This window comes from Mauremys mutica, chromosome 4 (genome assembly GCF_020497125.1).
Source record: "Mauremys mutica isolate MM-2020 ecotype Southern chromosome 4, ASM2049712v1, whole genome shotgun sequence".
NCBI classification, from domain to species: Eukaryota; Metazoa; Chordata; order Testudines; family Geoemydidae; genus Mauremys; species Mauremys mutica.
In genome coordinates, this window is record NC_059075.1 from 63,380,174 (window position 1) to 63,407,683 (window position 27,510).

The 27,510-nt window shown below is 42.5% G+C and overlaps 1 protein-coding gene across 2 annotated transcripts in view; it reads right to left on the reverse strand.

Moving 5' to 3' along the window:
* Positions 1 to 295: 295 nt before the first annotated feature.
* The window catches only part of ZNF106 (zinc finger protein 106), a 70,576-nt gene continuing 43,361 nt past the window's right edge, over positions 296 to 27,510 (reverse strand). For both annotated transcript variants that reach the window (XM_045014818.1, XM_045014819.1), the window contains 9 exons: positions 24,403 to 24,537; positions 22,735 to 22,851; positions 21,043 to 21,234; positions 16,158 to 16,220; positions 13,350 to 13,469; positions 12,469 to 12,540; positions 10,416 to 10,487; positions 9,288 to 9,434; positions 296 to 5,091 (listed from right to left, as the gene is read on the reverse strand). In XM_045014818.1, the coding sequence (XP_044870753.1) occupies positions 5,035 to 5,091; positions 9,288 to 9,434; positions 10,416 to 10,487; positions 12,469 to 12,540; positions 13,350 to 13,469; positions 16,158 to 16,220; positions 21,043 to 21,234; positions 22,735 to 22,851; positions 24,403 to 24,537 (975 nt within the window). In that variant the 3' untranslated portion in view covers positions 296 to 5,034. The remainder of the gene's footprint in view (positions 5,092 to 9,287; positions 9,435 to 10,415; positions 10,488 to 12,468; positions 12,541 to 13,349; positions 13,470 to 16,157; positions 16,221 to 21,042; positions 21,235 to 22,734; positions 22,852 to 24,402; positions 24,538 to 27,510) is intronic.

Genomic DNA, 27,510 nt, shown 5'->3' on the forward strand with positions numbered 1-27,510 from the left:
AGAACATTTACTAATCCTCACCATCCACGAGATACATAAATATTAGAGAGAGGTTAAGTAACTTGCCTAAGGTGACATGACAACTCTAGCAAGGCAGGCCAGAACACAAGGGTCTCTCTATTCCAGTCCAGTGGTAAATCCACAGTCTTTACTTCCCAATTGGAAGCACACACGAATGTTACACTTTCTGGTCATTCCATATAAAAGCTATCACAGCTGATAGATTAAATCATTCTAAATTATCAAGTGAAAGAATTAATTCCATTCAGAATGAATTGAGCTGAGACAGAACATCTTAGTATAAAGAACTTTTATTTTTTCCTTTTTTTTTGTTTTGCTTTATAAAGTTCCATTAATATGTTCACAGCTTTGCACCAAAATGAAAGAGGAAAGGCCAAGTCATTCTGTGCACATGATCCACACAGCTTTACTTAGGAAATACTAAAAAGCCACATTGTTTTATCTCACTTTCATTCTTCCAAAGACTAGGTTTAACATTTGTAACAAAATGAAGTTGGAGAAGCTGGCAGGCACATATTAAAAACACGTTACCTACACAGTTTGCTCTTTATTTTTACTAATAAATAGTTTACAAATAATAACTGAAACCATTTCAATAATCTTGCTTGCATATTCTACAATTTGGGACTATCTAGACTATGTCCAGGCAGTAGTACTATACATACCTGAAAACATCTTAAATTTCATCTTGTATTTGTGTTTAGTCACAAAAGGGAAGTCCATCCTGTCATGAGCACAGATTTATCCACAAGAATCTAATGTTTGCTAGAACTTGATTTGCATTTATATGTTTTGTTGTTTTTCTTTGTTTATTTTGATCCAGCAGTGTGAAGGTCTGCAAATATGCACAGAAAATCTTACGTGTGTGCTGTTTCGCAACAGGCTTTGACAACAAATTCCATTTATCATCGTATATTTTGACCACGCATTTTTGAAGTCTGCATTCTAAACACTTGCCACAAGAAGGCAAACAGAAGCTGGGGTATTTAATGCATTTCTGTATCAATGAATTGAAAAGGTTTTCTTTTGCCATGGGTGGAAAAATCCCCCATCTACCTCGAAAATGGCCCTTACTGACCACAGCTCATTAATTAAGGCATCTTGGGGGGTGAGGGGGAGTGAGAAACACTAAACCATCATCAACTAGCTACCATTTCTTCCATTAAAGCCCTGCAATTGGGAGGGGAAACGATGACTGAAAAGCAATAACACTGATAATGTATCTACCAATTGGATTGCTGTTTTCTGAGAACAAATAAGTTGTAATTCGGGATATAGCTAGAAGATGACATAAAACTTTTTAGAGCTACTCCATTTATTCCCTCCTCCTTGTGACTGGAGGTGGAGTAGGCGAACATCATGTAGAATTCACAGATTCTTCTTTTAAAAAAAAAAAATTACAGTGGAAAGGTTTCCTGAAGATTATCTTCTGTGATACATAACCTATTTCCTATGTTACCACAACATGATCATGTTCTGATCACTTACATCCACTAAACATGATCATGGCATAAGCCAAATATCAGTATTGTTTTGGGGGGGGGGGCAGCAGCAGGGGGGAGTGGTGCTATGCACTCCCAAGACGACCTTCATATTTTAGTTATACACCATACACAGCCCTTATCCAATATATAAGAAAAATAAAATAAAAACAAAGCCCCACTTTTCTCTATTTATTTTTAACTCTTTCCTTTCAAGAAGAGCCAAATAAAAACAGTCTTGAACACTGCTTCAGATGTGTAGTATTGCTTTCCTAGAGACATCTATTCTTTCAACAAATATTCCCCTTTCCCAAGACAATTTCTAGTTCTTCTTTGAGTGGAGGGATGCCAGATGTCAGACTCCTGTGTGGGTTCAGGGATGGGGGACCAAATTTGCCTAATAAACCCCGATTTTAAATTTAAAGCCCTAATGAAAAAAATAATTTATCAACTACTGTCACTGCAATTTTCTTAGTGCCTGGAAGAACTAAGTGGTCATTAATTAAATCCACCCAGATTTCCAGTTGAACAGGTAGGAAAGTGGATAATACAGATGGGCCAAAAACTAAACCCCATATCAAAATGCCCCTCAACTTTGAGGAAGTTCAGATCTTCATGACAGCTTTGTGGCTTAGGACTCTGCTAAAACTTTTTTAAAACTCATCCACCTACATAATTTCCCTGACCACCACTAATTCTAATATTTAATCAACATCTGTTTCTTTGTAAGCTACCAAACATAGGCACCCAGATGGGAATCACAGTTAGTTCTCTCCTTCTGGCATAATAGAAGGCTACATTTCATCAATTTCAACTACACTGGGAGGACAGTTTTAAAAAGTTAACCAAAGAAAAGATTTCAGATGTCTTGAAATGAACTAAAAAGAGTTGGAAATCTTTGTTCGTTCTCATCTAACTAAATAAAAACAAAAACACCCCACAACCCCCCCACCACCACCTCACACACACCCTTATAAAGTAGTCAGGAACACAAATGAAAAGTGTGAGAACGGCATACCTTGCAATACTTAATATAGTGAAAATAACATTCACACATTCTTGCAAACACAGTCATTGACAGTCTCCCAACATATTAAAGAAATGGGGAAACAGTGCAAAAGTACCACAAGGAAAAGTAACAAAATGCACACACACACACACCAGTCCTCAGAATGCACTCCACAAGCTTGTCCTTAATACACATGGCTCTGTACCTTCACTTCAAATCACATTCTGCTAAGAATATCCTAAAAAATTCACAGTTTCTTCCACACCTTTGCATGCCACTTTCCTATTGTGTGAAAGCTCCTGAATGTCAGTGGTTTAGGAGGTGTTTTTGTAAGCCTTCCACAGCCTTCTGTTTTAAGACTGAGTTGCCAAAAAATCCCACCATGCACACACAAAAAATACACTGCTCAGCGAGCTCCTTGAATTAGACTGGCACTTAAAGTACTCCATCCTTAGGCCACAGCAACAACATCAAGGCTCCTGGTGCAATTCTCTGCTTTTCTTTGGAGAAGTCTTTTCACAAAAGAAAAAACTTATCAATATATTAGGAACCTATTTCTTTAGAAGTCTTTCAACCATGAGGACTCCTACAGCTCAGGAAACAAAGTGGGCACTTTATTCCATTGCTAAAGTTAAAGAGATACAAGAAAAATACTGATTTTGTGTAACTACAGAGATTTCTCACCCCTCTGCCAGACAACATAAAAGGATGATGTTCAGAGACTCTTTGATTTAGTATCAGGGCAGAGTACGTGGCAGGCTTTCCTCAATCACTTCAGTTTCTCCATTACCAAAAAGCAAGGCTATAACATTACATTAATCTGAATTAGGAATATTTAAACCTTGACCTCAGTAACTGAAGAGACACCAGATGAAACTCTGAGCATATTCAACCTCTTCAGCAGGTTCTGGACTTGCCTAGGAAAAAAGCAGTTTCTGCCACTAGGTTTCTTTTTGCCTTCTTTGCACATCTAGTGATAACTCTTGCTTTCCTGTACTGAGCTGATGATATTAAAAGGGAGGGAAGATCACACTTTGCTACCTTCACTTAGTCTCATCACCTAGAAGGTGTGTGGGGAAGGGGGAAAGGATGGAGGTGGGGAGGGACCAATCCCACAAACAGCTTTTTCTATTTTTCAGTACCTGCTGGACAAATGAGATTTCAGTCCCCCTCAGGAGTAAGTAAGGAGCAAATCAGACCACTAGAAACAAGCATGGCCTTCCTTTTATGGCAGTTTGCGGTATCTTAAAAGCATTCGTAGAATGAAGTCTTCTACAGATGATATGCACTTTGTACCCTCAGCTTCTGCTTGAGATCCTTGGAATCTAAAATCCTGCTCCACACCCAGCAGCTCTCTGTTGCACACTTCCATGATAAACTCGAGTGATTGCGAAGCTGATACAAATAAAGTCAGTTTATACTGGAAACTGAGCAACACCAAAATGGCTGTGTTCAGACATGTGGTGCCTGTGCATCTGCTCAGTAAACTGACTTTCCATAAAGAGTCAGGATTGCAGTGCCAGTCAACAAAATTCTGTGTGAAATCTCAACTAAAATAAGTTATGAAATCTGCCAAAATAAACTACCAGAAATCAGGAATCCAGCTCTGGTGTTGTATCAAGACAGTAGTGGTTGTCAAAATGCAAAATACAAAGCTGGCATTACTCTCTGTACTGTCTGCCACTAAGGTCCCTAGTCTTTTAATTTGTTAGAGATCACTGAGTGGGTGTATGAAGGAAGAAGTCAGGCTGCTTTGCGGCTGCAACACCTCTCAAAAAAAGTGTCTGCCCTCATCACAAATCTCCTTAGAGAATGTAATGTGCAGGACAGTGAAATCCAGTCAGTCACTGTGCATTTTACCAATCAGAGCAACCTTTAAACAAAGAATAATCAAAATGTCAAAGCATAAATTGCAGTTAACATTAAAAAAAAGGAACCACTTCATTCCAGTTTCCCATTAAAATACTATATAGTTTTATGAGGACAGCCAACATTTGTAATGGAAATTCAGTGCTAACTCTCTGTGGAACTTGTGTCTTTCTAGTTAGAAATATTTTATTAAAATTGGCTAAAAAATGAAAATATGTGTGGGATTTGCATACAACATGAAACAGCTGAACACTACTCGCGCCTTGGTTAAATCCTTGCACATTTGAAGGTGAGTTATTGAATGCTGGCACCTAGTTTTATCTCAGTCAGAATACCCCTCTGAATGCCTGATCTTAGACGCACAGAATGCACTTCTTCAAATGGGCAGACAAGAGGGGATGCTCATAGTGTCTTCTGATGAATAAAAACTCGACAAAAATCTGAACACAGTTTGGTCTGAGTGTTAATGGGCCGCTCCTATTTCTACAGAGTTGCATGTGACATGCAGTCTCTGTAGTATGGCAGTTAGGCCCCACTCCCTTTTTCCACTCCAAGGAGGAAAAGGAGGAGGAAAGAGGACGGGACAAGAGGTGAATGATGCATGGAATAGTTCTGATGTATAAAATTACTTCCCAATATGGGAGGTGAAAAGCTTCATGAGTCGATTCTGCTGTCATCCGTGGCATGTCTTTCAATGTGTCCTGCAGCATCCTGGAGGGAGAGGAACAGAGAACAAGTCATTAAAGAATGAGTGCAAAGGGTTCTAGAAGCCACAGTGCATAGCATTCTGACCACATTAAGAAATCACTGGCTTGCAGAAGATATTAACACCCGGCAATCCATATCAAGGTGCCTAGCAAGCAAGACATGAACTATGGTAGAACAGCATTATAAAACCTATGCTAAAAGCTTCTGAGGGGGGGTGTTTATAGAAAATGTAACTAGCAAGGTTCTCAGGTAATCCCTGTTCATACTATTTAGGGGGAAATTAATAGAATGCTGCTAGCACCTGCTAATTTAAACATAATTGTAATCATCACAATTCTGACTACAGTCGCCAAGGGGAATGGAAGTGTCTAGTGCAGGGGTGGGCAAACTTTTTGGGCCGAGGGTCACATCAGGGTGCGGAAATTGTATGCAGGGCTGGGGCAGGGGATTGGGGTGCGGGAGGGAGTGCAGGGTGTGGGAGAGGGTGCGGTGTACAGGAACGGGCTCAAGGCAAGGGATTGGGGCAGAGGAGGGGTTCGCGGTGTATAAGGGGGCTCAGGGTGCAGGAGGGGTGTGGAGTGCAGGAGGGGGCTCAGGGCAGGGGTGCAGACTGTGGGAGGGGGCTCAGGGCAGGGGGCTGGGGTGCAGGAGGGGTGCGAGGTGCAGGCAGGGGGCTTACGGCAGGGAGTTGGGAGGTGGTGTGCAGGCAGGGTTTGGGCTCCGGCCCGGTGCCACTTACCTAAAGCGGCTCCGGGTTGGCAGCAGCATGCACCAGGGCCAGGGCAGGCTCCCTGCATGCCAGTCCTGACCCCACACTGTGCCAGGAAGCGCTGTGGCCCCTGGGGGGTGCCAGAGGGGGAGGGCTCCACGTGTGCTGCCTTGCCGCACCTCCAGATACCTCCCCTGAAGCTCCCATTGGGGCGGTGCCTGGAGGCAAGGGCAACGCACGAAGCCCTCTGCTACACCCCCCCCCCCGCCCCGGAGCCACAGGGGAGTCATGCTGGCCGCTTCTGAGAGTGGTGCGTGGCCCACGGTGGGCAATCTCGCGGGCCAGATCCAAAGCCCTGAGGGCCCGCATCAGGCCCGCGGGCCGTAGTTTGCCCACCCCTGGCCTAGTGATATACTGTAGGGATCGGCTTTGTCTTATTTATCATCTTCCCTGGGGTGCTATATTGAGGGAGTTGGTCACTTGCTAGGCACTGTATAAATATAACTCCTGGGGGATTCTGTGCCCCTGCGCGGATGCAGAATTTGTATGGCTCACATTTTTCTCTGCCCCCTGCGCAGAAAAATGCAAAAATAAATCTGCCAGGGGACATGCACCTCTTCTCCAGCAGCCCAGGCAGCACGTCTGTTCCAACATACCTGGAGCAGCCTCAGAGACAGGAGCCGGGGCTGGGTGTGCATCACCATTGGGGGGTGGGGCTGGGTGTACAGGCATGCCAACAAGCGAGAGAGACACACACAGTCCCTCTCCCGTGCTACTGCAGCTCACTGGTGTGGAAGGGTAGGGCTTTTTATTATGCATAAGGCTGGCTAGAGGCACAAATGTAGCAGCCGTGCCTGAGTTAATTGATTCATTCTCTGATGCACTAGCAGCCTGACTGTAATTAGTAACATGTTAGTCTCTAAGGTGCCACAAGTACTTCTCTTCTTATAGTTAAAGGTGCTGTTGACGGTTAATTGATCTCATTCTCTGAGGCAGAAATGTAGCAGCCTGACCTTTAATGTTATATGTTGTTAATGTTGCTATTGCTAGTTAACTGTTCCCATTCTCAGTCAATTCCCCTAGGAGCATAAAACCTGTGAAAGTTTTAAGTTCTCTACATTGCCAGCATGATGTAAAGGAGCCTTATTATAAATGACAGTAAGGGAATCAGCTAGGAAGATCTATGTGCTTTCTCACTTTTTTCCTGTGCCAAAGTGGCACAATGGGGTTAGATTACAGCTCAGGATTTATTTTACTTACCCATTAAAAAAAAAAAAAAAAAAAAAAAGAGGACTGAGGGCAAATAAAGCATGTACCGAACAGTCAATAAAAGGTCAGGACAATCAGAACCAAGCACTTCCCAGAGTACCCAGCCAGGTCCAGGACAATGACTAGAAAAACTGTATGACTTTCATGTGTGGAAGTCTGAGCAATTTAAAAAGTATGAAAAAGTTCACAGAATTTTTAATTTTTTGGTGCAGAATCCCCCCAGGAGTGAAATATGCACGAGACATGATTCCAGCCCCAAAGAGCTTATAGTAGAATTAAAGATGCAACAAGGGAACGTAAACAGTAGGTGGGAAGGGAGAACAGTGGAGGGAGAAGGAGAGTAATTAGTAAGATCACATGATTACAAATACTAGTCACATGCACAATTTGGTAGTCATGACTAAGGCTTGGTGTTTGTCATGGAGATCATGGATTCTGTTACTTTCCGTCTGCAGTGGCCTGTGCGGTTGGCCTGGGAGCTGCCCGAGCAGCCCCATGGCCAATCGCGCCAGCCACTGCTGGGACAGTCTTGCCCACCCCCCCCCCCCCGTCCCTCCAGCAGCAGGAGTTTAGGTGGGGGGGCTCAGGGCTGGGGGGTTGGGGTGCAGGGCGGTGCTTATCTGGGGGGGCTCCCCAGAAGGGGGACAGGAACTCCCCTCCCTCAGCTCTTAGCTCTGTGTGCTGCCCCTTCCTGCAGCACTGCCTCCGCATTGGCCACGGTTCCCAGCTAATAGGAGATGCAGAACTGGGGTTTGGGGGCAGAGCAGAGGCAGCACATGGAGTAGGAGCTGGAGCATGCAGCTTCCCAAGAGCTAGGTAGGGCACCTGTCTCAGCCCTGCCAACCCCTCCCCCCCATACACGCAGCATCCCTCCCGAGCATCTGCAGCGCCCCCCGTCCCTTCCCCCTAGCACCTGCACCCCAATCCCAACCCCCCCCCCACACACACACAAACACACCTACTTATTTTAGTCAGGGGTATATAGTAAAAGTCATGGACAGGTCACAGGCTGTGAATTTTTGTTTACTGCCCGTGACCTGTCCATGACTTTTACTAAAAATACCAATGACTAAAACATAGCCTTATCCATGAATACTTTTAGAGGCCAATTCCCTTCCCTTTTCTGAAGTATAAAATATAAAAAGTACATCAGTAATCCCAATGGAGATCCAGCTATTATCAGTTTTCATACAACTAATTTGGGTTACATTCTGCCACCCCGCTCACGTTGAATGGTATGCAGTTCAGTGAATAATCCTATCCTTTAAAAGAGGAAGGAAGGTGGCAAAGCCTGGCCCTATGATTATATATTCCTTCTCATCTCCAAACCACAGTTTAATTTAGAATTTTTGAGATTTGCTCTTGGGCTGTTTTCACTGTATATAGATTTTAGAAGATTGATGAAAGACTTCAGTTCTGATTTTCAGTCCTCAAACAACCCTCTCTTCATTGTGTACTTTGTATAGCATTCAGCAAAAAGAAGGCCTAGAATCAGAATGGTTTCATTGCTAAGCATGGCAGATTTTGCTTTATACTTTAATCCAGGTAACGTCAGGCTCTCGTACCCCCTTTTTGTAGTTCTGGCCAATGAGAACCACAGATCTCCCAGCTTTGCTAACACTGACTCAGAAATCTCTTTGCATCATCTGTATTTAATTTGTTAAACAAAACCAGCCATGTTCATTTTAGGTCTGTTCCAAGAAGGAATGCTTCCCAAAAATGGAGAAAAAGAATTATTATTATTTTCCACTTAAAAGACAGCAAATCATGGAATAAAAACCCAGTTAAAAAGGCAACAGTTACGCTTTTTTTTAAAAGGCAAATTTCCATTCCTCGGCACAAGCACAGTGGTTCTTTAATGTTTGGAAAATGCCAACCACATTGTGGGAACTATCAGCAACAAATTGTGTGTCTTATTTTATACTGTTTTAAAATGACCATGTGTCTCAGAACAGACTAAGGGTGCACTGGGAATTGTATATCGAGGGTCAAGTCCTGCTGAACTTACTTATATAAATACTTTTACTGAATTCAATTAAACTATCTGCATGACTAAGGCTATCAAGATTTGACCATTAGTAGGGTCCTACATGGAAAATAAGCAAGTCTGAATTATGGTAACATGGTCTGTACTTTATATCTAAGATTCTATCATCCTCTATACTTGCTTACTCCGCTTTCCGCCAGACCACCATGCAAATCCAATTTCTTCACCACGTACCTGCTTGGAACCTTTCCTGGAAGTGAAGAAGGCATCACAGTTCTTCCAGCGACATTTTAGGGTCTGAAAATGTGGGTTGGTGTGATCTGTTAGCAAGTGTTGTTTCAGGTGGTCCACAACTCCAAATATCAGTGAACATCCATGCCACTGGTGGGAGAGAGTATCGTAATAAGCCGGGGGGGGGGGGCGAGGTGAGGGAGGAGGGGAAGAGAAAGAGAAGTCAGGTAATGCTTTCATTCCTGCTGCCCAACAATATTCCACCAAAGAGTTTCTTTCACACACTGTCTCCACACTTAATCCTTCCTCATATCAAACTACAGAGTCCACATTTTCAAACTGGTTTGGGAGGTTGTGGGAGCTTCTTAACTGGACGTTTTCAAAAGGAGGGTGAAAGGTTTAGCCACAACAACGACATCTTGGCAGGGGTTTAGACTAGATGACTCTTGCTGTCCCTTCGAACGGTATGATTCCATTAGCATCAGTTTTAGGGAGGAATAAAATTGGTGCAACAGTAGCATAAGGCCCTGTGTTGTCTTTTCTAGTCAAGCTAAGTCTAGAACAAATGGGCTCTCAATGGAGCTTTATAGCTATTAAACTTGCCAGCATGAAAATTCATCAGAAACAAAAGTGCACTTCTTTGGCACTACCACGTTATTGTGCAACTGGAAATATCTAGTGGTCCAGAAAAAGGGGAGGTAAGAGGTTCTTGTTTCTAAAGAAAACAAAACAAGATTTAGATGCAAGACTAATGTTGCTAACATTAGTGCAACTGTTTCTGTGCACAGTGGGTGCAGTAAAGTAAAAGCTTTCTGTTTCATAAGTTGGCACGTGCCACACATTCAGCTTGAAACAGTCAATATAAGAGAAAGATTTTTTAAAACGACCCCTTATCTACCTCAAAACATAGCACCTGCCATCTACTATAGGGTTCCTGGCAAGGCAGCTGCTCCAAGAAGTTAAACTATCTTCACAGTGGAGCTTAAAAGATGTGTGACTGGCTAAACCGAAAGAGTGTTCTAAAATGAATCTGTTCCATCCCTTGATTTCTGTCCAGACACAGGAGATTGGTCTAGAAACTATAATAAAGAAGGATAAAGAACTGAACACTAGAAATGCTTTGTTCTTTACCCAGCAACGGTAATTCTGCATCAGGTTAAGCCGCACCGCTTGGACGCTGCCATCGTAGCAGCCAGTGTAGATCTGTGAAGAAAAAATTATGAAAGAGAAAAAAAAGAAAGATGTGTTTTTAAAGAGATAACAGGCAAAAAGACCAAGTACGAAACATATGAAGTGGAAAGCCTATGCATTTAAGGCTTCCAATTTTGAAACACTTCTTAGATCCAACATTTAAAAATACTGTTTTTCGAACAAAGTCATTGAAAGAGTTTTGATTCCAAAACCGCGCTGCACACCTGAAACATGTAGAGAACCAAAATGAGAAATTAACTCACCTATTTCCATATACAAACTAAATGCAAAACAATTTTTTTTTTTTGCTGTTTATAGTGTAAATTAGATTGTAAAAATCCTTTCAATTTTAGTAGTGTTATTAACAGGCAAGTTAAAAAATTATTCTTCAACCTGACAGACATTTCCAGGTCTGTAAACCATATTTAACTGGTTTACAGACCATCTAGAAGTTTGCTGTTTCTGATCTCTAACAAACAGCAGTAAACTGATGGCTAATAGGTCAATTTTAATTTTGGAGAAATGTGAAGCTAACAGATAGTTGAGAATATGATGTGTTATTTCTTAATTTATATCTTCTGATAGTGGAAATATCTATCTGCTGCAGGGAAGGGACTATACCCTAGTGTTCAAACAGATACAGAAGAGTGAGAGAATGACCACTGTATAGTACACTTCACTGACTGCTAATCTGAAGCTTCTTTTGTGTCTAGATGCCTAAAGCATCTCAGAAATATGGTACAGCATAAATCTTGGACCACAATCACACAGCTGGGCACAGTTAAATCTCAACTTCAGCCCCATGAGAAGCGGGGATAGGAAAAAAAATACACATTTCCCATAGTGCATTGGTTCTCAGTTTTCCTACACTTCACTCTTTTGTTATTACAAATTTGAAAAATCAGAAATATTAAGCACTTCCTATTTTAACTCTCATTTTATCAAAGTTAAAGAACAAGTTTTCAACTGCACATTCACAAGAGTTTTTAAGGGCGTCCAGCTTAAGCAGGCAAGTACTCAGATCTTTGTGTATACTATAAACCCTAACCAGCATGTGCATCAGGGTATTTGTATACCTAAATGAGTTAAAAAATATTTCATGCACTTCAGCATGTGCTAATTTGAAAGCATGGTCCTGAAAGTTGGAAGTGGTTTGACTGTGAGTGAAGTCTTACTAAGTCTAGTCATATAGCTGCTAGAGAAAATGTCTGAAACAGGACAGAGACACTTCAAGAATTACTTAGGGTTTTAATACTTTAACTGTTCTGATTGTAGTAATGATGCACACTATGAAGATGAAATTAATGCCTTATGTCTAGCTCAGGGGTCGGCAACCGGTGGCTCGCGGCTCGCCAGGGTAAGCACCCTGGCGGGCCGGCCCGGTTTGTTTATCTGCCGCATCGGCAAGTTCGGCCGATCGCGGCTCCCACTGGCCGCGGTTCGCGGTCCCAGGCCAATGCGGGAGGCAGGAAGCCACGGCCAGAACATCCCTCGGCTCGCGCCGCTTCCTGCCTCCCGCATTGGCCTGGGACCGCGAACCGCGGCCAGTGGGAGCCGCGATCGGCCGAACTTGCCGACACGGCAGATAAACAAACCGGGCCGGCCCGCCAGGGTGCTTACCCTGGCGAGCCGCGAGCCACCGGTTGCTGACCCCTGGTCTAGCTGATGGAGATATAGTCATGAAATTATGATACAATATTAGCAATCAAACAGAGCTCAATTTTCCTAACACAGTTTAGCATATGAACTATTTTCCAGAATTGCTACATTGCTATATTTAGCTGGTATATAAACAGCTTTTCTTTATTATTTATTATCATTATTATTATTATTCTTTTGACTGCCATTTTAAATGGTCCTCTCTCTAGTCGAGTCAGGAAAGTTAAAATAATTAAATCATCTACCACTGATATCAATAAACTCTGAAATCAACACTATCATCAGCTAACAAACAAGACTTTCTATTTTAGATCAATGAAAGGAGGAGAGTTACCATGCTCTTATGAATAGTCATACACATGATCATATCTGTGTGTCCTCCGTAGACTTGCAAACGGTCATGAGACTTGGGAAGAAAAGAAAACAAAATGTTGGGCATTTAATAGTTTGACATTTTGCAAGCATTTTTTATTGGCTTGCATAATCAACAGTGACTTTTTAAGAGTTAGGAGCACTGATTATTACACGAGGCTTATAAGGGCCTCATGGGTGCCACACTCTGCAATCACATTGTACTATCTACTATGTGCTACTAATTTCTTAATTAATAGCAAGGATCCCACCATTTTTCCTTAGCCTACTCTTTCAGGCCTATTGAAAGGCTAGGTTGGACTCCTTTCAGAACCTGTCAACACCACTAATCAGCTGGAGGGATTGTTCAGCAATAAAAAGCATTTGTTCTTCAGGGGCTGAGAATATTGCCTCCCTGGTCCTCCCAGCTCCTGCCAAGTCAACATGCAAGAAACTATGAGAATCCAACCCCTGTTTTTTGCATGAGAGTACTGACTACTAGGGAGTGTCCATTAAACTAATCCAGTTTACAGGGACCGACTACATGCCACTCAGCCTTTCAAAGAACAGAAAACTAATTGTCCAGAATCATTTGGAAAAAAAAAAAGTTAGTTTCTTCTATAGTTAAAATGAGTGCAACCAGAGAACCAGCCTGGCTGATGCAAGTGATTATCTGTTGAATTATTCTAAAACTCCATAGCTCATTGGTCAAGGAGAAGGTTGAGAATTTTAAGTGGTAGAAGAGGGAGGGGCTGGAAACTAGGAAGTAAAGATAATTAACATGGTATTTTGCTCGGGAGCTTCTGAAATGTACAAAAAATGGAATAGATAAGTTCTGTTCCTGGACATCATTTATTTTCTTACCTGTAGCTCATAAACACGGACAAATTTATCCAAGCAAGCAGTTACCATCACCTTCCCTAGGATGTTCACAACAGTTACTGCATGATTATGGCCTTTATAGATTCGTACCAGCTCTCCTGTCTGTGCCAAGACAAGGAAGAAAGAACACCCATTAAATCATGAAAACAGATGCAAACAGCAAGTCTGCAGGTTTCTCATTGAAATAATAGTTTCATTATTCATAATATTACATAAGTGCCTAGGGGCTAACAAAGAACAAGGCCCCATTGTATATAGCACCATAAAAACATATCATAAGACAAATACCCCATCCCAAAGAGCTTTCAATCTAAATAGATAAGGCAGGAAAAGTGATACAACATACGAGCAGAGTAATACTATGCAACATCACGTTAGTGCCATGATTATTTGTATTTATTGTTTGTTACTTAAATCTTTTTGGTTTTTGTTTTTGTTTTTTTTTTAAATGGAGGGAATTTGCTAAAAGGAAAAACAAAAGAAGGGCAGGAGAGACATGATGAACAGCCAAATCACCACAGGAGAAAGAATGTTCAGTGTGAAAACTGCAGAAAGCAGTGTGATGACCTTAGCAGCATCTGACACTCCCTGGTCAAACTGCTTCTGCAACTGCTTTGCTGGCTTCAGTCTGAGGCCAACTCCTCCCTGCGGTCTCTTTTCCCACAGCCACATGGTTGGGAGGGAAAGAGAGAGAACCCTTACTCCTGGGGCAATTCTGTGCCACTGCGGAATGCAGAATTTCTGGCCACCACTGGACTCTGCAGAGCCCAACTTGCAGTGAGTAGAACGCCCAGCCTGATGGGGCTGGAGGCTGCACGCTCTTTGGTCCTCATTCTTCCGGAAAGGAGAGGGCCTGGGAGACCCAGCCAGCTCTGGCAAGGGGTGAGGAAGAGCAGGGCCACACATCATGGACCCCGGCAAGAAAGTAAAGAAGTTGGGGAGAGGAAAAGCACTGGGGGTGCTGGTTTCTGGGCCGGGAGCTGCCCCACAGCTGGGGTCCATGGGGGAGAAGGAGGGGACTGGTGTCCAGGGGCTGCCCTGCGGCTGGGCTCTCGCAGGAGGGGTCTGTGGGTGTAGGGGCAGAGGGATGCCCTGTGTCTGGACTCTGGGGGGATGCTGGTGTCTGGGCCGGGGGGTGCCCTGCAGCTAGGCTCTGGAGGATGGGAGTGCAGGTGTCTGGGCTCTGTGGTCTCCACCCAGCTCCCTCCAGCAACCCGCAGCTGGAACTGGATTGTTGTAGGGGTTTCTTTAAACTTTCTTTTTTGCTGTTGTCTGTATTGTTGGCATACTTGTTGACGGGTATTTTGAAATAACTTACCAAAATAATTGAAACTGGAGTGATTATATTGTGTTATTTTGACAAATAAAATATGCAGAATTTTAAAATATTGTGTGTAGAATTGTTAATTTTTTTGGTGCAGAATTCCCCGAGGAGTAGGTAGCCATATGCGTCCTACTGCCCCCAGATGAGGGTCTCCCCTTCACTGCTGCGAGTCCAAGGGATTCTGGAGAAAGGGATCGTCCCCATCTTTCTCCTGCCCCTCCCAGCCAAGTACAGCAGTACCTATTTAAACTGCCTTTGTAACTGCTGTGCTAACTTTAGTCTTGGGCAAGCTCCTTTTCAAAGTTTTAAATGCTTACTCATGCCCACCTGATACATTTAATTGAACATTATATATTTCTCAGGTATGTATCTCACTTAAAAAGTAATTGCAGTAGCTTTTACCTTGCTTATAGAAACCCAAAGTCAAACCAAAACACGACCTGAAGTTACCAGCTGCAGTTTCCTAGACGTCCTATAGTTTCCTCATTTCCAGCTTTCTGCTCCATTTGGTAAAGCATAATTTGTGACAAAGTACACTTGCAAACATATTACCACAACCACTCGGAACTGGTACTTGCCCCCACCCCGAAGTTTAAGAGGCAGAACCAGCAGTTGCTAAACAGAATTAACCACATTACCATTGGCACCAAATACATCACCAGACTAATTATTCTGTGTCCACCACTTTGCATCATGGCTTTTGGCATTTTTAATTAATCTATGATACAGTTTCAAAGCAAGGCAGCATTTTCAAAAGAGAGAAGGGAGTAATCCGATTGGTGCGAGTTGGGGATTGGAAGTCAGGATTTCTGATTTCTATTTCTAGCTCTTCAGTTGACCCATCGACATCTAGTCACACCTCCTGAATAATACAGGACATCAGACTTTCCTGAATTAGTTCCTGTTTGAACTAGAGCACATCTTTTAGAAAAACATCTTATCTTGATTAAAGAATTTCTAGTGATAGAAAAACCTACTACAACCCTTGGTAAGCTGTACTAATAGTTAATTACTCACTGTTGAAAATGCATGCCTTACTTTTTAGTCTAAATTAGTCTAGCTTCAACTTTCAGCCACTGGATCTTGTAATACAGTTATTTGCTAAACTGAAGAGCCTTCTGTTCCATATGTAGGTACTTACAGGCTGTGAACAAATCACCCCTTAACCTTCTCTTTGATAAGTTAAATATATTGAACTCCTTGAATCTCTCATTAAAAGGCACATTTTCAAATCCTTTTATCATTCTTGTGGCTCTTTTCTGAACCCTCTCCAATTTTCAATATCCTAGGAATGAAGGATAATGTTTACAAAGTGCTCTGAGTTCCTCAGATAGAAAGGAGCTATACAACATAGTGTAAGAGTCACCATATCCTCTTAAGCATATGGGCTTCCAAAGAAATTCTCATTGCTTTTATTACCTCAACAATAAAAGCTATTTAGGGTTTCAAATATTTGAATGACTTACATGTATATTGTGGGCGTGGACAGATTGGTCACTGGAGCCACTGAACACCAGATCATTCACAACCTTTTAAAGAGGACAACAAAACAGTTAGTTTTGACTTCTCTATAATTTTTAATATATGAGTGAAACACATACACACTACTTGAGTAAGGATTTGCTTTCTTTAAAGTAGCAATATATTTCACCAAGGGGTACTGACTTCACAAATACTTCCTCCTGTATCCTCTACCCACTCCAATCTTTTAATATAGTGTGAAGAACCCTTTAAAAATTAATTATTCAGCGTCTAGCTACAACATTAGGAAACACATTAAGCTGCCCAAATGGTAAACGGTGACTTTATACGCTATACACACACACACGGGATGTCAATTAATCATAGTTAACTTGCAATTAACTCAAAAAAATTAATCATGATTAATCGCACTTACAACAATATAATACCAATTGAAATTTATTAAATATTTTTGGACTTTTTTCTACATTTTCAATATTGATTTTAGTTACAACACAGAATACAAAATGCACAGTGCTCACTTTATATTATTTTTTATTACAAATATGTGCACTGTAAAAATGATAAACAAAAGAAATAGTATTTTTCAATTCACCTCAATTGCAGATTTTTTTTGGTTACATAACTGCACTCAAAAACAAAACAGCGTAAAACTTTAGAGCCTACAAGTCCACTCAGTCCTATGTCTTATTCTTCCAATCGCTAAGACAAACAAGTTTGTTTACTTCTTATTTACAATGTCACCTGAAAGTGAGAACAAGTGTTCATATGGCACTTTTGTAGCTGGCGTTGCAAGGTATTTACATATCAGATATGCTAAACATTCATATGCCTTTTCCATTCTTCGGCCACCATTCCAGAAGACATCTTCCACGCTGATGATGCTCATTAAAAAAATGTGTTAATTAAATCTGTGACTGGACTCCTTTGGGAGAGAATTCAATGTCTCCTGCTCTGTTTTACCTGCATTCTGCATATATTTCATGTTATAGCAGTCTCAGATGATGACCCAGCACGTTTGTTTTAAGAACACTTTCACAGCAGATTTGACAAAACGCAAAGAAGGTACTGATGTGAGATTTCTAAAAATAGCTACAGCACTTGACCCAAGGTTTAAGAATCTGAAGTGCCATCCAAAATCCAAAAGGGACGAGGTGTGGAGAATGCTTTTAGAAGTCTTAAAAGAGCAACACTCTGATGTGGAAACTATAGAACCCAAACCACCCACCCACCCACACAAAAAGTCAACCTTCTGCTGGTGGCATCTGACTCAGATGATGAAAATGAACATGCGTCAGTCTGCACTACTTTGGATCGTTATCAAGCAGAATCCATCATAAGCATGGAAGCATGTTCTCTGGAATGGTGGTTGAAGCATGAAGGGACACATGTAGCTTGCGTTGCCAGATGTGCTAAAGATTCAACAGTGCCATGCGAATGCCTGTTCTCACTTTCAGGTGACATTGTTAACAAGAAGCCGGCAGCATTATCTCCTGCAAATTGTAACCAAACTTGTTTGTCTGAATGACTGGCTGACCAAGAAGTAGGACTGAGTGGATTTGTAGGCTCTAAAATTTGACATTGTTTTATTTTTGAATGCAGTTTTTTTGGTACATAATTCTACATTTGTAAGTTAAAACTTATGATAAAGAGATTGCACTACACTACTTGTATGTGGTGAATTGAAAAATAATTTTTTTTTATTTTTACAGCACAAATATTTGTAATAAAAATGAATATCAAGTGAGCACTGTACACTTTGTATTTTGTGTTGTAATTGAAATTAATGTATTTGAAAATGTAGTAAACATCCAAAAATATTCAAAATAAATGTTTTCTATTGTTTAATCGCAATTAGTTTTTTTAATTGTGCGAATAATCATGATTAATTTTTTTAAGCATTTGACAGCTCTAATATATACAAACATACAAAATGTTGCAATTTTTATTTAAAAAGATTGATCCCACATCCCGGACAAAGATATAAGTGTGTGTGTTTGGGTCAAATAAAATGCTTTTTTATCAGCTTTATTTGTAAAATCATTTGTTTTCTTTAGTTAGGGGACCAGCTAAATTTGTTCTGAACAGGACAATGAAGATTGCCCAGTACAAGTACTTTAAGCATCAGATTGTTTAAGTAGCAGATAGGCTTCTATGACAATCTGTACCCTTATGTTCACCCCTTTTACAATACTTATAATTTTTGTACAAAATATGCCTTGTGAGGTGTATCATTTGAAAACTCAATTTGCTGATCATTACTGTCCTAGTAAAATGTGTCTGGCAACACTGTATGTAATAAGTCTACTGCATATTACTGAGACATAATCCAAGTCTGCAAAAAAAGCCACAAATCAGTTCCTCAGAAACAAAAAGCAAACCCACGCCTCAGCCAGGTGTCAACAAGATCAAATGGACTATAAGCTGGTCAAGTGACCATTCTTTGGCAGGAAAAAGGGTGAGAGCGAGAAATTTACATCTTGGCAAAGAAACAGCTGAGTCTCCATAGACTTTCTGTCCCCTTAAACTCAGCTGGAGATGATTTTCAAAGAAAAAGAAAACTATAAAGGGGAACAGACACCCCAAGAGACTTCTCCCTTTCTGTCTGTCCAGGGCAACACCACCACCTGAAGGACAAGGAAAGTAACACTGAACTGGGGGAGGGGTCCTGGCCAAAAGGAATCCAGCCAGAAAGACTGCTGAAGCATGTGGTGAGTGAGACCTTTGCTTTGAATTCATTTAGCTTATTAAAAAGTAAAACACAACTAATATCTTATTTTTACGCCTCATTACTTGTAAAATCACTTAAAATCCATCTGTCTGTAGTTAATAAACTTGTTTTATTGTTTTATCTAAACCAGTGGGCTTGGACTGAAGTGTTTGGGAAACTCCATTTGAGATAACAGGATTTGTACACATTTTCTATTAATGAAATGATGGACTTTATATAAGCTTGTATTTTCCACGAGAGTGATGGGCAGTATAAGACGCACATTTCTGGGGGAAAGTCTGGGACTGGGAATTTGCTGGTGTTGCTCTGCAGTGCAATTCAGGAGTGCCTGGCTATAGCATTTGTACAATATAACTGGGAGTAATTTACATGCTGGAGGCTGTGTGTAAAAAGACCAGGAGGGGTTGCTCTTACAGCAAAGCAGTGTAAAAGGCACCCCAGGTTGGAGACTTGAGGGGACACAGCTGTTCAACAGTCCAGACTGTACCTGGGTAATGTCACAGCTTCATACCAGACTACCAACCCTAGAACCATCCAGGCTTTCACCTCTCAATAACTAGTTAAAATCCAGCTCCAGCTAGTAGCAAGTGAAATGAGTTAGTAATCTCAGTTCAGTTCTTAGCAAACACATCTCAGTGTTCACAATACCGAAACCATCACACAAATTGACCGGGAATCTCAGAATCCTAGGACTGAATGGGCAGAAAGATTAAACTAGATTTTACCCATTAAAAAAAGTATTCACTTCAGCTCGGGATTAAGACAGTGAGGCTATGTGGAAAAAATGTGCTTTGCATCTGCAACTCTGCTCTGTGGACACAAGACAACACCCTACACTGCTACCTATCTGGCACTTTTTAAGCACACAAAATTAAGCCAAAAAAAGTCTGAAGACCACATAAATGTGTTCCAATATGTGTGTAGATGGCAGAAGCAAGTTAATGTGAAAAAAGAGCAGGTCAGGGACAGAGCTGGCAAGTAATGCAGAAAACATATGCATCACGCTTTATGTTAGAGTGGGCACATTATTAAAATCGATCATTAAAGGTATGTCTACACAAAAGAAGTTGTGCCACTTTAGCTATATACTTAAAGTGATACAGCCCTCCTAGGGTGGATGCAGTTATACCAGTACCGCTATTCCCATACAGGAAAGTTTAAGGCTGCTATTCTCATACACAAGTCTAAGACAACTTTCCACTGGTATATCAGCGTCCACACTAGGAGTGGGATTGAATCAATACAACGATTTCCATCACAAAAATCACATTTCTAACCACAATTAGTTATAACAGTATAAACTGAATACAGAGAAGGCTTTTGGGGGGGGGGGGGGAAGCATGGGGGAAGGGGATATGTCTAAAGGGACATTGTGAGTATTTTCTCCATAGAGTTAATCTTTTCAAAATTTCCAGAGTGAATTACAGGCAAAATAGGCAAGAGTTTCCTTTCTTCCTTCTGGCAAGATGATTGTTCCACCACCCCCTTGGGCTTCTGAAATCAACATCCCTCTTGCATACACTAGTACTACGAAGTGCAATACAGCAGCACTAGAAAAGGCATCAATTGTGGTAGCAAGGCCAGCAGAAGGAGGTCAAAGTTGGGGAATCTTTTCACAAATGAATGGATTTTTATTTTTAGCCAAAATACAGATAAAATTTCCTACGGCAGCAGTTCTCAACCAGGGGTCCAGGGCCGCAAGCAGATTTCAGGGGGTCTGCCAAAATAAATCGGAGAGCAGGGCCAGCGTCAGACATGCTGGGGTCCAGGGCAGAAAGCCCGAGCCCTGCCGCCCAGGGCTGAAGCCCGAACCCCACCACCTGGGGTTGAAGCCAAAGCCCGAGCAGCTTATCTTTGCGGGGCCCCCAGCAATAGCCCTGCTTGCTTCCCTCTAACGCCAGCCCTGGCTTTAATATACTGGATATGCAGAAAAACAGTTGTTGTGGCACACATGGGGTGTGGAATTTTTATAGCATGTTGGGGGGAGGAGGTGGACTCAGAAAGAAAAAGGTTGAGAACCCGTCTGTGGGAGTATCAAAATGTTAAAGTACCTGAAATATCAAGTGGAAGTAAACAGTCTCCTTAACAAATAGTGACTACATCATTTGTCAAAAACTGTTACTTCCCAAGGTACTTGCCTTCATACAGAGTATTGTTTTGCTATGACCTTCAAGAGTTCGGAGAAGCAGTCCATTGCGAGCATCCCGCACACTGATGGTACAGTCATAGGACCCCACTACCAACAACTTGCGTGCTCCTTCCTGAGCCGTGGCTAGACAGCTGACTGCTCTAGGGCCATGGCATTCAAAGGTATCGATTTGCTTGTTGTTCTGCAAAATAAAGAAGTCAAAAGATTGAAATGAATGTAGACCACTGAGTCCATCCTTCTTCAAGGATATGATTCCTCAGACTGAAGGTATATCTGATATTACTCTTGTACATACCTAAAAAGACAAAAAGGTGCAACTACCACTACTGATGGAATACTGTTTAAGATTACATTTTAATCTTAAAAATCTAAAGCTAATTCTTCGTTCCCTCTGAGAACCCCTAAACAAATATTCCTAATTTATCATAACTGAGTTTGTTTTGCATTACAAATTTATTTAGCCTCTTTCCAGTGAGCTGTGCTTACAATTTGACCAGTAAGAAAGAGTCATTATTCTTCAGTGATAGAAGAACAGAACTGCTAGATGAGGGATGTGAGCTTAGATATTTCATTATTCTTTAAGTACCACATGATTATGAAGTATGTTTCTTCAGGTTTAATGTGAAAATTCTGTGAAAATAATTTGAGGTTCACTGGCATGATACTTCTGCTCTTGAGCTCTCAGAACAAGCCCTCTTTTTAGATCTCCTTAAAATATGAGCTTATTTTGCTAGGATAGTTTTGAGCAATGAGCCTGGAGTCAATCTAAGCCAAGAGTGGCCAACCTGAGCCTCAGAAGGAGCCAGAATTTACCAATGTGCATTGCCAAAGAGCCACAGTAATATGTCAACAGCCCCCCATCAGCTCCCCCATCCCGCTCCCAGCGCCTCCTGCCCACTGGCAGCCCCACCAATCAGCACCTTTCCCTCCCTCCCAATTTGCTGTTTTGTGGCACGCAGGAGGCTGGGGGGGGGAGGGGAGGAGCAAGGGCACTGCAGGCTGAGGAGGGGGTGGGAAGGGGTGGAGTAGGGGCAGGGCCCTTGGCAGAGCCAGGGGTTGAGCAGTGAGAACCCCCCGGCACATTAGAAAGTTGGCACCTGTAGCTCCAGTCCCAGTTGGTGCTAATACTAGGAGTCACATACTAACTTCTGAAGAGCTGCATGTGGCTCCGGAGCCACAGGTTGGCCATCCCTGATCTAAGCAAATAATGAGATACATTAGTGTTTTTATTTAAAACATTCTGTGGCCTCAAGGTTAGTTTTCGGTTAAACAAGAGGCCTGTTTGGATACCTCTCTCCTAGGTTTGTATCTCGTACACTCTGCAGTGACCCCATTCATGCCTTTGTGAGGAGTCATAGCACATAGAGAAGCAAGTGCCATTAAGCCTTTATCACCCACAAAAGTTCAGCTCCAGGGAACCTTGCGGTAGGCAGGGGAATTCCTGTGAGGACACAGGGGATAGCTGGAAGGAGGTGAAGGGGAGAAAGTTCATCCAGGGAGATATAAATACTGAAACAGAAAATTACTTAACTGCTATCTTGATATGCAATAGTTATGAATGTTCTTGCTATTCAAGAGACAAAATGGAATTGCAAATGGGAGTGGGAAGAAAAAAGAGAATGATACCTGCTAAAAAACTGTTTCAATGTGGTTTGACACTCCAGTTTTCAAATACACTGACCTTTATGGTGAAAATGACCACACTGCCATTTGCCAGGCCTGCATACAGGATTCGCCATCTACTATGCAGACAGAGCACCCGGTCTTCCAATTTAAATTGCTCCATGCACTCCCTGGTCTGACAACAAACAAACAGGTACAGCTTTTGTCATTAGTGGAAAAATTGGGAGACTATTTTTAGATAACTGGGAAAAATTGAAACAAGTCATTTGTCTTGCCTATGAATTGTGTTGCTTCTCTCCAGTAATGGAGAAGTTCTTCTGCCTGTGTGAAGCTCTTGTTCCAAGAGCTCACTCCCACCCCAACTCAACTGGTATTAGCTTAGCACTTCCCCATGGGGGGAGTGGCATGAATGATAGCCGGCTGGTATTATCTTTCCATATAGATCAGTGACCCAAAACAATCTGTCCATAGGAAGCACGCATCTACTCCACAATCCTTCAAGGTCAAGAACCACCTTGACTCTCAATTTCAGCAGGACAGACCTTCCTTTCATTGATCCCTGACAGAGGCAAGATTAAGCAGCTCTCTTTCAACTTGCTCCTTTGCCTGTGGTATGAGAAGCTCAGTTTCATCCCCTCAGAACACTGTTGACTCCCATGAGAGCTGTATTGCCTATACTCCCAAGTGAAATGCACTTTTCATAGACTACTGAGAGAGTCAGAAAAAAATACAATAAGTTAACTGAGATGAGCACTTCCAAGTGTCTGTCTTCCACCTCTGCTTACCTCATTTAACTTGCCATTTCCCTCTATGCCTGAGCAAAGAGCCTACTGAATTCAAAACCTGACCAGTAGAATGGGGCAGCACAGTGATATTGTTCAGAAACCAGCCACTATTAAGTGATTGTAAAACAGATACAGGAACTTTGAAGAATACGGGGTCAGTCATAGAAACAATATATCAGAATTTATCCAAATGCATGATAAATACAATTTATCCCCTTTGACTAGCTCACCTGCACGTAGCCCATTAATTCATCTTTGGCCAGGACTATTGATATTCCAAACATTTAGAATGCCCTCCAGGGAATGTGCAGCCTTTCCCTCAGTTACAGTAGCCAGAAGCCCACAAAGGGTAATATTTTGTCCTGGACAACCTGACATCTCACAATTTATTTGGGAAATAAACCTGACTTTAAATAGTATACAGCCCTTCCACAATGTAAGATACTGATCTAACTACGGAAAGTCTGTACAGTTAAGACTCACTGCATCAGAGAACTTGACTTTAAAAGGTAAAAGAATATCAAAAACAGTACCTGTTTTTAAACTTAAACATTTCTAAAGTAGTTTCTATAAAATATGTAGCACACAAAATATGATAATGTGGTAATAAGTTTTTATTGGCACTGTTTGGAATAATTTGAATAATTTACCAGTTACTTTGACCATACCAACTCATACTGTTCAAATCTTTGTATCTCAACACATACACTGTTTAAAACACAGAACTGGGAGTCAGAAGATAACTTAGTTATACTTCTGTTTCTGCCGTTGACTTGATCTGTGACTTTGGGCAGGTCACTTTGTTTCATCATGTGTAGAATAGGGATATCATATAGCTCATGGGGATTTGAAAGATTTGGTTCATTTATATTTGAAAAGCCCCTTGAGATTCTCACACAAAGGTGCAAAGTTTAACTCATTAATGCCATGTTTATGAGTACCTTGATATTGTAACAGTTGATTGTGTGGTCACTAGAGCCAGTGTAGAGGGCTGCATTCTTCCCATTTGTTTGAGTAACCAGAAGACAGTTCACTTTGGAAGTGTGTCCTTCAAAGACACCCACACATTTCCTGTTCTAAAAGTAGAGCACAAAGTCTGTTAACATGCAGAATACAATATAGGTTAATTTTTCTCCCGCTACCTAATGTTTACACAAATCTACACATACTCTCAGATCCCAGCAAAGCAACAGAATTCTGTGACCCAAGGAACTCTTGATGCTAGCTGGCAGGGGGCACAGGGGTGCATAAGGGTTACAGAGATTCCCTGGGTGTGGTAGTTCACCAAAGAATGTCATGTGAGATCCCTACTGAAAGCCTGCATCATACTGATCATCATAATCTTTGCAAAATGTATGTGCAGATAATATGTAAGGAGATAAATTCCAATATATATAGGTATGTTCTTAAAGCCTGGAGGTAAAGGCAGGTCACTCAGAGGTGGCATACCTTAAGACAGATTCCACCAGAAAGGAGGTAGCAGATACTTATATCCCTGCCTGAGCATAGTTAATTGTGTGTCTTACACTGGAAGTATATTTGGATACTGAATCAAATGCTAATGAAGACAGTGACGGGACTTCATGAGAAGAAATTAGCAGGAAGAGGTAAACAGTGAGGGAGGGAAACCTGTTTACAGGTAAAAAAACCCAAAAGGACTGGTCCAATATATGTGTGTGTGCAGAAAGATGCCCTGGCATCCTTCATCTGGGAAGACAAGCTGCCAATGGTTTTGATCTCATAAAAGGAGGGTCTCAGCCACCCTAGTTGCAAAATGCGGTGACAACAACTTTGGATAAACAGTACCTTATTTAACAAGAGGCCATCTTGTTAAATATGTTTAGGCTCTAGAGTAAGTGTTATGATTTTATTTGATATGTAACCCTCTGGGTCCATTAACCCTACTTGCTTCTTCTCAAATCTCTATTCTTTGTTAAATAAACTTAATTCTCGTTTTCACTATAAACAAATTAAATGTGAGGTGTTTAGTGGAACTGTGATCCAGGTTGCAACTGGTATACTGGGGTGTACTATTCCTTTGGGAGCAGAGGATCTGGTAATTATGTGAGGGTCCAGTGGTTAATGGGCTGAGGACTGCAGGGCGACACCTAGGGGTTGGAGTATACCTATTGTTAACCTGCAAAGGGATGGCAGAGCCTGTGCCAGCTGAGAGGAGAATGGTTGTGCTGTCTGTGGCTGGAAGAGTTGGGGAGCTGACCTTGACATGAAAACACAAAGTTTCCTCATGCTCAGGGCAGGTGGTAGCAAGGTGCTTCCCCAACCCTAGTACCCCAGGGAGCCTCACAACCCCCCGCCCCATACATTTCCTGCTACAGTGGTGTTTATTTAAGCACAAGAAAGATATAACGAGGGACACCAGATTTTTATCCAGATTTCATAATGAACAAAACACTCTTGTAATTCTAATCCCAAAGAAATCCTAGCACACTTGCACAATCTATATTGTGTAAGTACTGTCAGGCTAAAAAGTCTAGAAAGGCAGCATAGTCCAGAGCAGTGATACTCAACCAGGGATATGCATACCCCTGGGAGAACACAGAAGCCTTCCAGGGGGTACATCAACTCATCTAGATCAGTGTTTCTCAACCTAGAGGTCACAACCCCCAGGGGGGTTGTAGGATGGGTATAGGAGAGGTTGCAAGTGCAGGGCCAGTGTTAGGAGATAGCAAGCAGGGTAATTACCCGAGGCCCCATGAAGCTAAGTTACATGCTTGAGCTCCGGGCAGCAGAGCTCAAGCTTCAGACTCCTGAAAGGGGTATAGTAGTTGGGAAAGGTTGAGAACCACTGGTCCAGAGCACCAGGAATCAGGAAACCAAAGGTCTAGTCCAGTGGTCACCAACCAGTCGACTGCGATCTCCGGCTGTGCAGTGGGGCTGCCGCTAAGACAGGCTCCCCGCCTGCCCCGGCCCCATGCTGCTCCCGGAAGCGGCCAGCATGGCCCAGGAAGGGGCAGAGGTCTCCCGCTGCACACTGCTCCTGCCTGTAAGCACTGCCCCTGCAGCTGCCATTGGCCATGAATGGGGAGCTGCGAGGGCGGTGCTTGCAGAGAGGGGCAGCATGCAGTGCCATGTGCCGCCTGCCCTCCCGCCCCCCTCCCAGGGGCCACAGGGGCACATTGGCCCTTTCCAGGAGTGGCATGGGGCCAAGGCAGGCAGGGAGTCTGCCTTAGTGGCAGCCATGCTGCACCGCCGACCGGGAGCTGCTGAAGCTAAGTGCTGCTCGGCGGGAGGCCACACCACAACTCCCAGCCCTGAGCCCTCTCCTGGAGCCAGCACCCGAACCCCCTCATGCACCCCCAAGCCCCAGCCCTGAGCCCCCTTCCAGAGCCAGCACCCCAAACCAGCCCTGAGCCCCCTCCTGGAGCCAGCACCCTGTACCCCCTCGTGCACCCCAACACTCTGCCCCAGTCCGGAGCCCCCTCCTGCACCCAAACTCCCTCCCAGAGCTTGCACCCCTCACCCTTTCCTGCACCCCAACCCCTGCCCCAGGCTCAGCCCAGAGCCCCCTCCCATACTGCAAACCCCCTCAGCCCCAGCCCAGAGCCCGCACCCCCTCCCGAACCCCAACCCCCTGCCCAGGGAAAATGAGTGGGGGGGTGAGTGACGGAAGTGGAGGGAATGGAGTGAGTGGAGCGGGGCTTTGGGGAAGGGACAGGTAGACCCTAGGTTGCCCTTAAATTCAAAAAGTGATCTTGGGCGTAAAAAGGTTGGAGACCACTGGTCTAGTCCCATTGTTGTAAAGCACTTTGGAGATCTATGAATGAAAAACTTATCAAGTATTATTATTATTAATTCACTGGATTAAAGAACAAGATCTGAAGATCCTTGGTGGCGTTATTTTACTTTAAAATGTTATGCCTTTTTATGTGTCTGAATGCACTACCTATACAGCTTTGCATCTTTGGCAGTTTTCTTGAACTGTGATTGTTCATCATTCGTAAGAATTGTGTAATAGCAATAGGACTATATTAAGCTATGGTCAGTCAGTATTTCAGTAGATCTTTCTACTTAAAATATATCCTACAAGA